Genomic DNA, 13884 nt, shown 5'->3' with positions numbered 1-13884 from the left:
CAGTAGAAAATCAACATTTAATCTACAGTTAGTTAGACAGGCAAACTGGAGATATGATCGTTCCAAACAGGATTTTAGGCACAGGGACGTACATTTAAAAATAGCATATATTATAGCATATATTATTCTATGTAGCATAAAGGCCTTTCAACGCAACAACAGAAGCACTTCATCATTGGCTGTACAAAAATACATCTAAATCTCTCTTTATCTGCACTTTTAGGCGTTTATGTGTCGGTGTGGAGACGTTGTATGGATGCGTGTTTGTGGTCCTCCTGCTCAGCCGAAGTCGATCCGCGGCCGGTACTCCAGAACCATCGGATACGTCTGAGAGGACCGACAGGAGAGAGGGAGAAAATGTTGGAGGAATAAAATCAATATTTGGGTTGAAAAAAAAACATCATTAGAAAACCACTGCTGTAGTTTGTGGTCAGGATGTCATTTATTAATAACTTTTACTAAAAAAGGAAACATTTAAAATGATTAATACTCGTATTCAGAGCCGTAGCATCATGGAATTGACCTTTTATTGTCCCTCAGTGGGGAAACTCAGATGTAACTTCCGCTAAGCACGATGTTAGCATAGCGTTGTAGCATTAGCTTCCGCTAAGTAACATGTTCGCATAGTGCATTAGCATTAGCTTCAGCTAAATGCCGCGTTAGCCTAGCGCAGACGATGAGGATCTGCCGCCATGTTTCAGTGCAGTCTCTGCTGAGCAGTGTTGTATAGTAACGAAGTAAAAATACTTCACTACTTTACTTAAGTATATTTTGGAGTACTTCATACTTTCCTGGAGTATGAAAATTTTTGATGACTTTCACTTTTACTTCACTATATTTCCGAACTTAATTGCGTACTTTTACTCCGATACATTTTCAATGTGTGGTTTAGTTACTCGTTACAAAAAAGCGAGAGAGAGAAACGCAAGTGTTTTGATCCCACCTACTGATTAGCAAGTAGCAAGCAGGCTACCGAACAAAGTCGGTAGCCTACTTGCCTGGGCTTGTTCATCACCTCCAATAGGATACACCTGTTTCGCTTCTCCCATTAAACACAAAGCAAGTCTCGCAATCAGCAGCAGTCACATGGAGGAGGAGACGGAGACCACAACGACTGCAACTACGTCGGACACGGCTCCAGGAGAACCACCAGCTGGTGATGAGAGCCCATGGCCTTATTTAAACACAATATACTCTTTCGTGGGTGTTAAAAATTCGTCGTACCGCATGCAGTTTATGTTATTCCTGCCTGAAGATGTGGAAATTCTATCTTACAAAAACTCCCCGTCCAACTTGAAGAAACACATCGAGGTAACGTCTTATGAAATGGTTATAATCCTCCTGTGTCAGTAACTATAGCTTGGTCACTAGGCACTACTGTATTGTGAAACGTTGACCATAAATGAACTTTGTTTGGCATTGTTTCAGTTCCACACGTGGTGTATTTAGCTGAGGCCTAATGTTGACTGTATCAGGCTACCTAGACTCCTCTGTTCAAGGGGGACAGAAGCCATAGCGATAGCAATTTAGACTAAATTTAACGAATATAGGAAAGGCATGCAAGTTCAAAACCAGGTTTACAGATGCCAATAAGCTGCATTTCCCTCCCAATTCTTTTTTTCTTTTGCATAACGACCAGTTGTGTGCACCACCTACTGACTGTAGCATTGACTGATTCACTGATTTGTGAAGTAGAGTAATCGTAACAGATCTTTTTCTTCATGTTGGCCGCATTTTCTGTACTATTTATTTTTCTCATTTTCAGCACTGACCTTACTTGAAGGGAAAACTTAAGGCTTACAAAAACTTTGTATTTTCTGTCCTGGAGGGTTTACTAAGAAGCTGGTTCAGTTGTAAAGCAGGTTAAGTTAACCTTGTGCTATAGGTAAAGCACCTAATTTTCTTAACTAAATGATGCCTGCAGGTTTAATTTTGCCTGCACTTGGTTGGGTACATTATTTTAAGTGTATTTGACAAGTTTACCAAAATATAAAAAATGTCATTCAAACTGCATTTGCTTTGTTTTACTTTTTACTTGTACTTTTCATTACATTACTTGAGTACATCCATTTTTACAGTAATTTCCATACTTAAGTACAAGAAGTTTCAGATACTTTAAGACTTTAACTCAAGTAACATTTCAGTCAGTGACTTGGACTTTTACCAAAGTCGTATTTTGGAGAGGTACTTTTACTTGACTCTGAGATTTCAGTATTTTATACAACACTGCTGCTGAGGATGTCACACAGCTGCTCCACCGTCCTTCTGCCTCATTCCTCCCAGGAAACAGAACCGAGTCTGATCCGGGTCTGATCCGGGTCTCACCGAGCCTCTGGGTCTCTGACTCTCGTTCTCCATAAACCTCAGAGTCCAGAGACTTCAGAACTGAGACACAAACAGAACTGAAACTGAACGACTTCATGACAGAGAAAAACCTGGAGATCAGAGCTAAATCTGTTGGATCAGAACTGGATCTGTTGGATCAGAACTAAATCTGTTGGATCAGAACTAAATCTGTTGGATATTAGATAACTGTGTCACCGTCTCAAACCTGGAGAACCTTAAGGCTGGTTTTAAAAAGTCCAGAATTGGGACAAAAGAAGGCTGAACGCTGGACCACAGTCTGGTTCTGGTTCTGGTTTTAGTTTAAGGGAGTGAAAAGTTATCCAAACAGATATTTTAACTTTGTTCTCTTTTCTCATGTTTTTCTTCCATTTGCTTTGTTTCCCAGGTGTGCGGTCCAGGTTCATTTATTCTGGTCTCTCATAGAAACATTTGAAGGGTGTGAAAACTTTTCAGAAATATGATCTTCAACAAAGTGCAGCTGGCGATACATTATACTGGATGATGTTTATGCAGCAACATTTTCTCATAAAACAACGGTGAGCGACCCGCCCTGATTGGATCTGGCTGAAATGGTTTTTTAATAAATGTTACGGTTTTTACATGACATTTCTGCTACAGTTTTCCTCTGAACGTTACAATCAGATTATTTTAGGCAGAAATAATCTGACCTGGGTTCTCATCTCTGTCACTCTCCTTACATTATCTGCAGCATCAAACCGGAGCTAAAAATAATGACTTGGTCTAATGTTGATGACTCAGCGTTTGGAACGTAAATAAGTCTGAAGTCTGATTCCTGGTTCTGGTTCTGGTGCTGCATCAGGGAGGTGGGCGGACGAAGGGGACGAAGCTTCTGACTTAATTAATGAATTAAAATCATTTCATCATATTTACCTTAACCAGCCAAACTAAAGCCTGATCCACTGGACCAGTGAGGATTGGGCTTCTTGTTCTGGCAGAACCGGGCCAAACACAGTACATGTTCCTTCAAAGCATGGGTCCCCAAAGTGGGCCCTCCAGGCCCGGCATCCTGCATGTTTTAGTCTCTCCCTGGTTTAACACACCTGGATCAAATGATGGCTCGTTAGAGGCCTAAGAAGAACATTAACCTGCTGAGAAGGTTGTTGGTGAGAGACTGAAACATGCAGGATGCCGGGCCTCCAGGACCCACTCTGGGCTCCCCTGCTTCAAATGGATAATTACTGATTTCTCTTTATCCCGTATTGATTCCAGACCCAAAGAAAGGAAACCAGGTTAAATTAATGAATTTATTTATTGTTGTTCTAACTGAGAAGCTGCAACCTGAATCCTGATGAATCGATAAGAAAACTAAACCTGTAAGAACACAGGAAGTGCATCCAGTCTCACCTTTACCGTACGTACAGTAGGATCACTGACATCATCCAGATTCTCACTTTCAGATGAGGATAGTTTTTTTTCACAGACTCACTGAGTTAATCAGCCGTTAATTTCCAGTTATTCACACATTTTTTATAAAGTTCATGTGAAATATTGGATGCTACTTGCTACGCTATTGGCTGGTGGTTACAAAGCAGCCAATCCAGAAGCGTCATTCATTTTCCTTGACACTGATTGGCTGAACCTCTAACAGTGGAGAAAAGGAAAACGGTAGATGGTTTCTACAGAGGACATTAGTGCATGTTAAGATATATTTGGTGTTTGATCTATATTAATAATGTTTCTAGAGCTTTTTAGAGCACATAGAAACAGTGGTAGTGGTTTTCTTCTGTCGCCCCCTGCTGGTCCAGGAGGACTGGATGCTGCAATTCAATAACTCAAAACTAATTTGAATAATTAACTGAACTTAATGTTTGTTTTATAACCAGGATGAATGTCTGATTGGAATTTAAATGACTTTTTTGGTGAAGTTCTTCCAGACGACATTTGTTGTAAATTTGAACTGAATATAATTTTAAATATCCACTGTTGTCTCTGATCCCTGTGAAAACTGTCTTTTCTGACATTTTTTCAGTTTTCACATGGTTACACACATCACACACTCCCAGCATTTTAACCTGACTGGGTTCCATTACTGAGGTCCAGTCAGGTCGGTGTCAGGAGTCCAAACTGGATCATCCTGGAACCGGTCGACTGAATAATCAGGTGGAACATTTTTTTCTGGATCTGAGGAAGGGATCCATTAGTGGGAGTTACGTAACATCCATGAGGCCACAGCTGGAGCTGACGGGCCCGGGATCTGCTGCCCCCTGCAGGCACAGCTGTCTGCACAGCGTAGTTACCCTCAACCAGCAGCCCACATCTCTAACAGGCTTCATTCGTAACGCAGACCTGTGCAAAAGTTTTAAACCATCTCCATCCAGGCACGAAGCTTTTGTCTAATTGTCTAACTTGGACCTGATCCAGAGTTGAGTCAGCTCATTTTAAGGCCCTGTAGCTGACAGATACTTTGATTTAAGCGTAATATAGACGGTCCTGCTGACCTGTTGTTATTCTCAGAGGGAGGAGTACCCAAAAATTATACTTAAATTAGAGTAAAACAACTTCAACTGATTTTTTCTTAAGTAAAAAGTAACCATTCAAAATGCATAACTGATCAAATGATCAATTATTTAATATTTAAAAAATGATACAATCAAAATACAAAGTTAGGTGGAAATTTTGGTATTTTAAGCACCAAAATTATAATAATTCATACAAGTAACAAAAAATAACATAATCAGGCAAAAGAACATTTTTCCAAATCAGTTTCTTCCAACATAAAACTTATGAAACTTTTAGAAAACTGCAGGTGTGTGTCTATATCTGGTAAGGTTTTAGTTAAAACATGTTTGTTTGTTTGTTCTTAATTCAGTGGGTACATGAGTAAAATAATCTCCATAATGATAATATTTTGTTTTCAAACAAGTTACTTCAGTAAATGTAACTGAGTAAATGTAACTACCATACAGAGTCTGGTAGTTGCTGGTTATTCTGATGCGTTGCTCCTGTGAGAAAACTAAAACTACTCGTTTATGAGTAATGTTCTACAGGTTCCAGTTTCTGCTGCAGGATCTGGACTTTCTAGCAGCAGCTGTAATATCTGTAGTATGACTGAATTTACAGTCAGAATCAAACTGTAGTTCCTGCTAAAACAGAGAAGTCAGTCAGACAGCAACTGTTCCTCTTCCACTCAAACCCAGACCCACAACCATCCGGTAACTTCCGCCTGCATCCCCACAAACTTTCACTTAACGCCTCGAACTCAGATCAAACTCCTGCAGCCTCTAGCTCCACAGTGCACAGATAAACGCCTTCCTGATAATTAATGCGTTTGCACGTGCATGCAGACGCGGTCGGCTGAACAGGAAGTGAAGGAGACTGGCTTACGTTCTCTCCGTGCAGCCGCCACCGGGTCATGTAGATGAACTCCAGGGTGTGATCTCTGCCCATGATTTCTCCGTTGCAGAGCACATCCAGCTGGAAGAACAGAGATCAGTGAGAGTCTGAGTCAAAAAAGGCTGGCTGGAGGGTTAATCACGAGAAAGATGAGGAGAGGGGAAGTTTGTTGAGGTCACGAGTGGGAGGCTGCTCTGAATATGCTAACGAGTGAGGGTGTCTGGTTTCTGATCAGTCAGCAGGAAGGAGCCGTTTTATCCTGGCTGACAGGAATCAGTGACTTAAATTTAAATATTACTTTTAGTTTCCAGGGTTTCCAGGTTATTTCTAGGAGCTCAAAGCGTTCTTAAACACTTACAGGTTACCATCAGGCACTGAGCTGTAACATGATGTAACCTGTTACTTTTCTAGACCTTAAAGTTTTACCTCTAAGTTAATGTAACCCATGAAACCCAGAAGGTTACTCTGTAAGTTTCAGGAAAGTAAACCTGGAGGCTCCAGAAAGTAACCAAGACGATTCACCAGCAAGGTCCCTGAATGCACCATGGAAGTTCCAGAAAACTGGCCTGAACCTGATCAGTTGCTCTTAAACTGTTTTAAACTCGTTTGAAACAACAAACTTACAGACGTTTCTGTTACAGACGCCCAAAACTTTCTGCACTATGATTTCCACATTTCAGATTCTTAATCTTTCTTTTCCTTTTAGATGATTTAAGGAAGTTTAAACGAGGTGCAGAAGAAGAAAACTGGAGCTGACCTCATAAGAGCTCGGCAGCTTGAGTTTAAGACTGAGGAACTTCTTGATGGTTCCCACGGTAACCCTGCTGGAGCAGCGGATGAACCTCTTCATCAGGTCCTGGTTGACAGGAACAGAGCGGTGAGTTAAAGGGCCGTCAGGTTAAAGGTCAGACGTTCCAGCGTGAGGAGCCGCTCACCGTCACGCTGCTCTCCCCGGACTGCCCCGCGTTGTGCAGGCAGTCCAGGCAGATGGCGATCTGAGGGTCGCTCCTGTGGTAGTCTCCATCTTCACCGCCCTCACCATCGTCATCGGCGCAGCCAGAGGCGCCGCCATCAGGAAGACACCGCAGCCTCTCTGGACACAAAGACGGGTCAGGGGTGAGGATGAAGAGGAGTTCTGTTTCGCCAGGGAAACGGACCCGGCCTACCTTGGCCGTTCTCCTTCGGCTGGTTCTTCTTCCAGAAGTCCAGTTCCTGCTGTTCCTCTTCTGGCTCACAGCAACAAAACAAACATTTACAGGAAAACATCAGACAAAACGATTCGAAGGGATAAAAATAAGGAAAGCATCTGACAGAAATAACAAAAAAAAAAAACTTTCAGATCTTTTTATAGCTTTGGCAATTTCAGTTTCAGTTCAACCAACAGTAGAAGAAGAGTTCCTCATAAAGGTCGACATGTTGCCTTGAATTATCCTGTCAGAAACATGAACCTCAGAGAAAAAACTTTTGCTCCGTTCATCTCAGAAGGATTATGTCTGAATTTCTACAGAGGACGATGGATGAAGGACTTCAGGGACGATGTCCTCCAGACATGAGACAGTGGATGGACTTCGTCTCTGGTTTGTGTTTCCTACCTCAGATCAGAACTGATATTGTAATAGTTCATGAAACTGACAATGTGAATCTCTCTAACTTCCTCATCTGGTCCTGTTATCCCAAACAATCTGCAGAGGCAGGTGGAAACATCTGACAGACTCACTTTCTCTGAGTCCGGGCACCAGCTTGAAGATGATCTCCTCCAGGGTGTTGTCCAGCCTGAGACCAGAGAGAGGGACAAACGTTACAGAACCAGGTCCGGCAGAAAGAACAGATAAATACCGGATCAGAGGAGAATCCCACCTCAGCATCTCCAGTGGGTTGGTCTCATGGACCTGGATGCCACATTTAGGACAGTCATTGCTCTCCTCAAAGTGCTGCACGATGCAGCTCTTACAGACTGCAAGACACAGCGGTTCAGGAAAATCAGCAGCAGGTGAGATCAGCTTAGATACGACATCCAATCACATGATGCCACGTCTCTGACATACTGGACAAACCCGGAGCTGTGAGGTCTGCTGACAAAAAGGCAGCTATAACAACCTACCACCTTTAAAAGGTCCTAGTCAAAGACCAGTCATTACACTTCCAACTTGTAAATACTTCCTCAAACCTCTAATGAAGAAATGGTGAAGGATCACAAGTTACTAAATTTCATGTGATCCAGACTTTCCTAAAGAATCTCAAACTTCAGAAATATTATGGTTTAGATAAATCTATGCAAAATTTTAAGGAACTATTCTCCTCCCTACTTCAGCTGCCAGATGGGTTCTGACTTTATGAACCATAAACATGTGACCTGAGGGAACAGGAAGCTGAAGCTGAGGGAACAGGAAGCTGAAGCTGAGGGAACAGGAAGTTGACGTTTACTCACAGGTGTGCAGGCACTCAGTGACTGTGGTCGGTTTGATCAGGTAACCTCGGCACAGGTAGCAGGTGATGAAATGGTTGAAATCTTTTACCAAGTGCTTCCGTCCCGTGGCGGCCATATTTGTAGTTTTCTGTGTGTCTGGAGTCTCCTCCTAACGTTAGGAGACTCGGAGGTCCATTCACAGCAGCAGAGTCAGAAATGAAAGCGCAGTGAGCGTAACGAGCAGCAGAGCGGGTCAAAGGTCCTACTGTATGAAGTCCTGCTCCATAATGAGCCTGAAGTTCAGCAAACGGCACAATCCACTCAGAAGTTATTCCATCGTCACCAAAGCACCGAGAAAATTCCTCTGGAGTCTCTGTCCTTCACACAGACACATTCCACAGATCCTCAGCGGGGAAAACGACGACTCGGCGAGCTTCACCTCCCAGCCAGGAGGCCATTTTTAATCCGTCAGGGGTCAAAGGTGAGCTAATGAGGAGCCAGCGGGACGAGGTGGTGATGCTGACCTTTAACCTCTCACTGACCTCACCTGAGGAGACGAAAACAAGCATTTAGAAAACAGATTGACCCGTTTCCCATCTGATGAGTCACCAGCTGCAAATTCTGATTCATTTCACATCTTTAAATATTTAAATCATGTCTATAAAGACAAATAAACATGAATCCAATATTGAGAAAAGGAATCAAAAAAAGATGTTATTTCATTGCTGCAAATAATTATTTTACTAGTTGATTTTTCTATTGATTATTCTGATGATTAATCGATTAATCGGATAAAAATGCAAATTTATCTTTACAGAATTTGTACAGAATTGTTTTTAATCTTAAATGCAAAATATGTTGCATTAAAGTTTTTTTTTTGTTTTGACCTTATTACTTACTGTGTTGTTCTTTTTAGTCTGTATTCTCAAGTTAACGATTAATTAATTACTCAATTAGTTGACAATAATTGATTCATCCAATTAATCGTTTCAATCCTAATGTATTTGAGTTAGAAATAAAAATATACAGACAACAAAATTATGTTTGTTATATTCAAAGTTCTCCAGTTTATAAAAAGTAACATTAGTTTATGGAAGTAGCAGGAGAACTGCGTGACTCGATCCCAGTTCATTCCCACTTTGATCAGTTAGAGGAAATTTGGGATTTTTAAAACCATTCTGGATTCTGCTGAGTGTCCCAGTTGCACACACACACACACACACACAAACAAGCCTTAAACCGGATCGTGACCCATTCCTCTGGACTGGATGGTTCTATTGCACCTAATTGCTAGTAAATGTGTCCGAGCAGAACGTCATAACGAAACCCGTCTAACAGCTCAGAAACGTCTCTGCTGACTTTATTTACCTCGTCCTGGTGAATCATCTCCATTTCTGCTCTGATCTTTGCTGTAAATTAAAGTGAAGAGCAATTAATGTCAGAGACCGAACGAGTTCTACCACAGACTGATTTATTTCACGAGTCCAGCCGGAGTCTAAATCATAGGAAGAGACAAGAAGATCCAGAGCCAGGAGGGAAGTGAAGCTGCAGACAGAACGAGTCTGGCTGGGAATCTGCTGGAAAAACTCAAATATAAAGGATAAATCTTCAGTCATGCTGTGTTAACAAATTTACAAAATTCTCCAGGTGGATAAAGACTGGATTTCAGTGACAGGAAGAGGAAACGCAGCTCAGCTGACTGCAGAGCAGAAACAGGGGTCAAAGTTCAAATGGCTCACAGGAAGCTGGACTTTGTGAAATATGCAGAAACCTTTTGATTTTATCTCCATATGAATACTTTATGTATCCAAACATTGGTGTGTTTGCAGTTTTTGTTTAAATCAGGCCAGAGAGCAGAGATACACCCAGACTCCCATCACTCCCAGTCTGTTCCACCCAGAATGATTCAGATCTCCAACAGGATGCACAGCAGACACATTCAGGTTTGATTTGGTTCTCACTCATCCTCCAACAAGGTTTTAATATGTTTGATCATTTTTACACACCAGCTGCTTGTTTAGCTAAATTCTGGTCTGTTTTGTTTTTTAAAGTGGGATTAAGACAGCAGTGCTGTGGGCTATAAATGAACTGAGCCTTTTCTGCTTCTTACATCACTCAGCAGAGAATCCATCATGGCTGCCACTAAAGAAGCTTTAAATGATCATCTGATATCTGCAGAATGAAGTAGGTTTTGGTGACAATATTTTGCAGTATTATTGTCGTAACAGTGAATGTGACAATAAAAGCTATTTATTTCATCTTTTTTTAGGCAGCTGCGTGACTGTAACTGGAAGGTGAAATGCATTGTGGGCCTTTTAGGTTCCTTCCTGTAAACTCCTAGAAGCACCATGGCAACACGCTCTTATTTCTGAAATGTTTTAGTTTGGTTCTGTTGAGTGGAAACTGGTGAAATATGACCAAAACCAGAACTGTTGGTTAAATGAACAGGAGTTAGACCTGATGGATGAATAAATGAATTTAATTATTAAAAAATCCTCACAGTTTCATGAATTTGCTAATAAGAGAATCTAATTGGCTTATTGATAACTACAGCAACGTAAAAGCCCAAACTTTCGGAACCGAACCGCTCAGAAAGTTTTCACCTGTTCATTGATGACGTCAGCCTGTGTCATGGTGAAGCTGTCCAACCAGGAGCGCTCTGGGTCAGAGTCCCTCAGCCTATCTGAGCCTCCTGTACTGTCAGGTCAGATTGAAGCCCAGTCCTACTTTCCTGTCAGGTGCCGCTGCTGTGCGCGCGCGGCCGCTGCGTGTTGCTCAGGTGTGTGCGCGCGCGCGCGGCGCTGGTCCTCCCGCAGAGCCGGATCCAGCCAGTTTGACTCTGCTGCTACCAGAAACTACCCCGAATCTTTTCTCCAGCCCAGAATCCTCCTCGGTGTCCGTCACAAATAACCAGCGACGCGCGCGTGCGCCTGCCTGCTCCTTCGTGCATGCACGCACGCGGAGTGGAACTGCTTATCTCATCGTTCAGGCGCGTCACGCTGTACGTCATCTGTGTCAAAACAACATCAGCAGGCGCCGCGCTGCGCCGTGACACACATGCGACACGTGCACGCGCCGCGCTGACCCTTTGCTGGATCCGCCGCCGCCGTACACGCGCGCAGATTCGCGCGCGCCGCTCGAATGAGGACGGTAAAAGTTACGGAGGATGACGTCACAGGCTTTAAACGGAACCAAGCAGCTCGATTTGCGTGAACGCATCGCGATCCCGCATGTGCGCGTGCGCGTGCGCGGCAACGCACTTTGCGTTTCGGTGGGCATGGTGGGGGGGGCAGAGGAAGACGAGGAGGAGGAGGAAGAGGAGGAGGTCCAGCCTGCCAGGCAACGTCAAAGTTTGTCCAGAACGCGGCGACGTCAGAGGATGAATAAGATGAGAAATAATCAGGAAATAAAAACACGCGGCTCACCTCCACCGGGACGTCCACCATGACGCCGCCTACGCGTCCCGCTCACTTCAGCCCGGCCCGTGTGCGCCGTGGGAGGACAGAACACGGAACTGGTCGGCTCGGTTCTGCCCCAGTCCGCCCAGCAGTCAGTCAGTCAGGCAGGCAGAGAGCAGCGGTGGGCGGGGAGCCACTAGGCAGGCAGGCAGGGCGAGGAAACTGAAAGCGATTGTGTAACAGTGACTATCGGCCACAACACACACACACACACACACCACGTACACGCCCGCACACACACACACACACATAAAGCTGTATCTGCCGTGAGGAGATGAAGCACAGCTCATCTTCTTCTGGGTCAGGTTGGTGATGCAGTTTGTTTTATTCTGATGTTGAATTTATCCAAATCAAATATTTTCTAATAAACAGAAAACCATTAAAGATCTGGTATTATTCTTTATTCTAACTTCTTTATAATTATTCCTAAGTCAGTTACAAAGTCGGCCTTCTATCACCTGAAGAACATCTCCAGGATTAAAGGACTAATGTCTCAGCCAGATCTAGAGAAACTCATCCATGCCTTCATCTTCAGTCGTATTGATTATTGCAACAGCGTCTTCACAGGTCTGTCCAACAAATTAATCAAACAGCTGCAGCTGATCCAGAATGCTGCTGCTGGCGTTCTGACTAAAACCAGGAAGATAGAGCACATAACACCAGTTTTAAAGTCCCTCCACTGGTTCCTGTAGCTCAAAGAATAAACTTTAAAATACTGTTGTTAGTTTATAAATCACTGAACGGCTTAGAACCACAATACATTAAAGATCTGCTGTTGTTGTATCAACCTTCCAGACCTCTCAGGTTCTGGTTCTGGTTCTGCTCTGCATCCCCAGAACCAGAACCAAACGAGGAGAAGCAGCTTTCAGCATCTATGCACCACAAATTGCATAGATGCAGTTTGGAACAAACTTCCAGAAAACTGTAAAACAGCTGAAACACTGACTTCTTTTATATCTCGACTACAAAACCCACTTGTTTAGAATTGTATTTGAAACGTAATCAATTAGAAATTTATTGATGGACCTTGACTTAATGACTTAATGCTGCGTTTTGATTATTGATTCTATATTGCTTTGTGTTTCTGTGTTTGATATGATTCAAAGCACTTTGAAACGTCTTGCTGCTGAAATGTGCTATACAAATAAAATTTGATTGATTGATTGATTGATTGATTGATTGATTGATTGATTGATTGATTGATTGATTCCTCCCATTTCCGTCTAACTCAGGGTGTTAAACTCCAGGCCTCCAGTCGCTGTCCTGCAGGTTTTAGATGAGCCTCAGGTACAAAACACTGAAATGAAATTTCTTCATTACCTCCTTGTGTGGATCAGTTCTCCAGAACCTTAATGACCTAATTATTCTGTTCAGGTTCTGCAGCAGAGGCTCATATAAACGTTGCAGGGCAGCGGCCCTCCAGGCCTGGAGTTTGACATCTCATACCAAACTGGAACCTGATCAAGAATCCTGTGGAATGGATTTCAGCACCGGGTTCATGAAGTTCTCCACATGGAGCATTAAATCAGAAAAAGGAGTGACCGTGGGTCTATTTGGTTCTTCATGTACTGTGGAACCACCACTCACGTTAACGGGTCAAACAAAGCAAAACTTTTACAGAATTAATCTTCTCTCTGCAGCTCCTCCAGAGTCACCATGGGCCTCTTGTCTGCGCTCCTTGTTGATGGTTTTGGTTAGCAGCCATGTTTTGTGCTCTGGGTTAGTTTGTCCAGATCAGACCCTCCAGAACTTCCTCGTCTCTGTTGGACCCACTGAGTCGTCATCCAGATCTTCTTCTGCCTCCACATCTTTCCCAGCATCCTAGTTGCTCTCTGGGGCCTCAGCACCATGATTCCTTATTGAATCCCACTCCCTCAGATCTGCGCCCCTGTTCCCTTTGACCTCCATGTGACCTGAGGTTTTTCAGTTCGGTCTTCCCTCCCACCTGAGCTTACCTTGATCATTGCGACTGTGTGGACAGGTTCTTGTGCCTGTGAGTCGTCAATGAAAGGTTTTTAAAACTTCCTGTAAATAATGAGACGTCTGATTAAAATGAAAGCATCTTCAGTATTAGAATGAGTTCAGGGTTTCATCTTGCCTGAAATGTCTCTATAGTAAAACAGTTTTCATTCTGGTGTCTGTCAGAATAAAGCCTCCACTCGGACCAGCCTGTATTTGCTGCCCTCTTGGCCAGAACGGACTCTTTAAGAGGGCCAACTGGAGGGAAAACACAGTCTTCAGTGACATCACTCTGTGGGATATGACCCCTTGTTATGGGGAAGTGGAATGTGTCACCATGGTAACCACTGTCCCACTGTG

The 13884-nt window shown here is 43.2% G+C and overlaps 1 protein-coding gene across 3 annotated transcripts; it reads right to left on the bottom strand.

Moving 5' to 3' along the window:
- Positions 1-11886, bottom strand: pcgf5 (polycomb group ring finger 5). Of its 3 annotated transcripts, XM_023327911.1 has the most exons (10): positions 11533-11886; positions 9476-9516; positions 8129-8654; positions 7558-7654; positions 7418-7473; positions 6867-6926; positions 6636-6793; positions 6458-6556; positions 5692-5781; positions 1-327 (listed from the first exon to the last, which is right to left on the bottom strand). In XM_023327911.1, the coding sequence occupies exons 3-10, from the start codon at positions 8241-8243 to the stop codon at positions 280-282; spliced, it is 723 nt and encodes a 240-aa protein (XP_023183679.1). In that variant the 5' UTR covers positions 8244-8654; positions 9476-9516; positions 11533-11886; the 3' UTR covers positions 1-279. The 3 variants fall into 3 exon arrangements, with proteins under 3 accessions (XP_023183679.1, XP_023183678.1, XP_023183680.1); XM_023327910.1 differs by lacking the exon at positions 9476-9516; XM_023327912.1 differs by lacking the exons at positions 9476-9516; positions 11533-11886 and adding an exon at positions 10711-11526.
- Between the last annotated feature and the right edge of the window lie 1998 nt (positions 11887-13884).

This window comes from Xiphophorus maculatus, chromosome 22, assembly GCF_002775205.1.
Source record: "Xiphophorus maculatus strain JP 163 A chromosome 22, X_maculatus-5.0-male, whole genome shotgun sequence".
NCBI classification, from domain to species: domain Eukaryota; kingdom Metazoa; phylum Chordata; class Actinopteri; order Cyprinodontiformes; family Poeciliidae; genus Xiphophorus; species Xiphophorus maculatus.
This window is presented reverse-complemented; position numbering and strand designations above follow the sequence as displayed.

What these genes read in the sequence shown, in the direction of transcription:
- pcgf5 (XM_023327911.1), bottom strand. Translation starts at nt 8,243, where the DNA reads ATGGCCGCCACGGGACGGAAGCACTTGGTAAAAGATTTCAACCATTTC. An exon ending in CACTGAGTGCCTGCACACCT is followed by an intron (nt 7,655 to 8,128) that starts GTGAGTAAACGT and finishes TGTGTCTTGCAG; the next exon opens with TCTGTAAGAGCTGCATCGTG. An exon ending in GCCGAAGGAGAACGGCCAAG is followed by an intron (nt 6,794 to 6,866) that starts GTAGGCCGGGTC and finishes CTTTGTGTCCAG; the next exon opens with AGAGGCTGCGGTGTCTTCCT.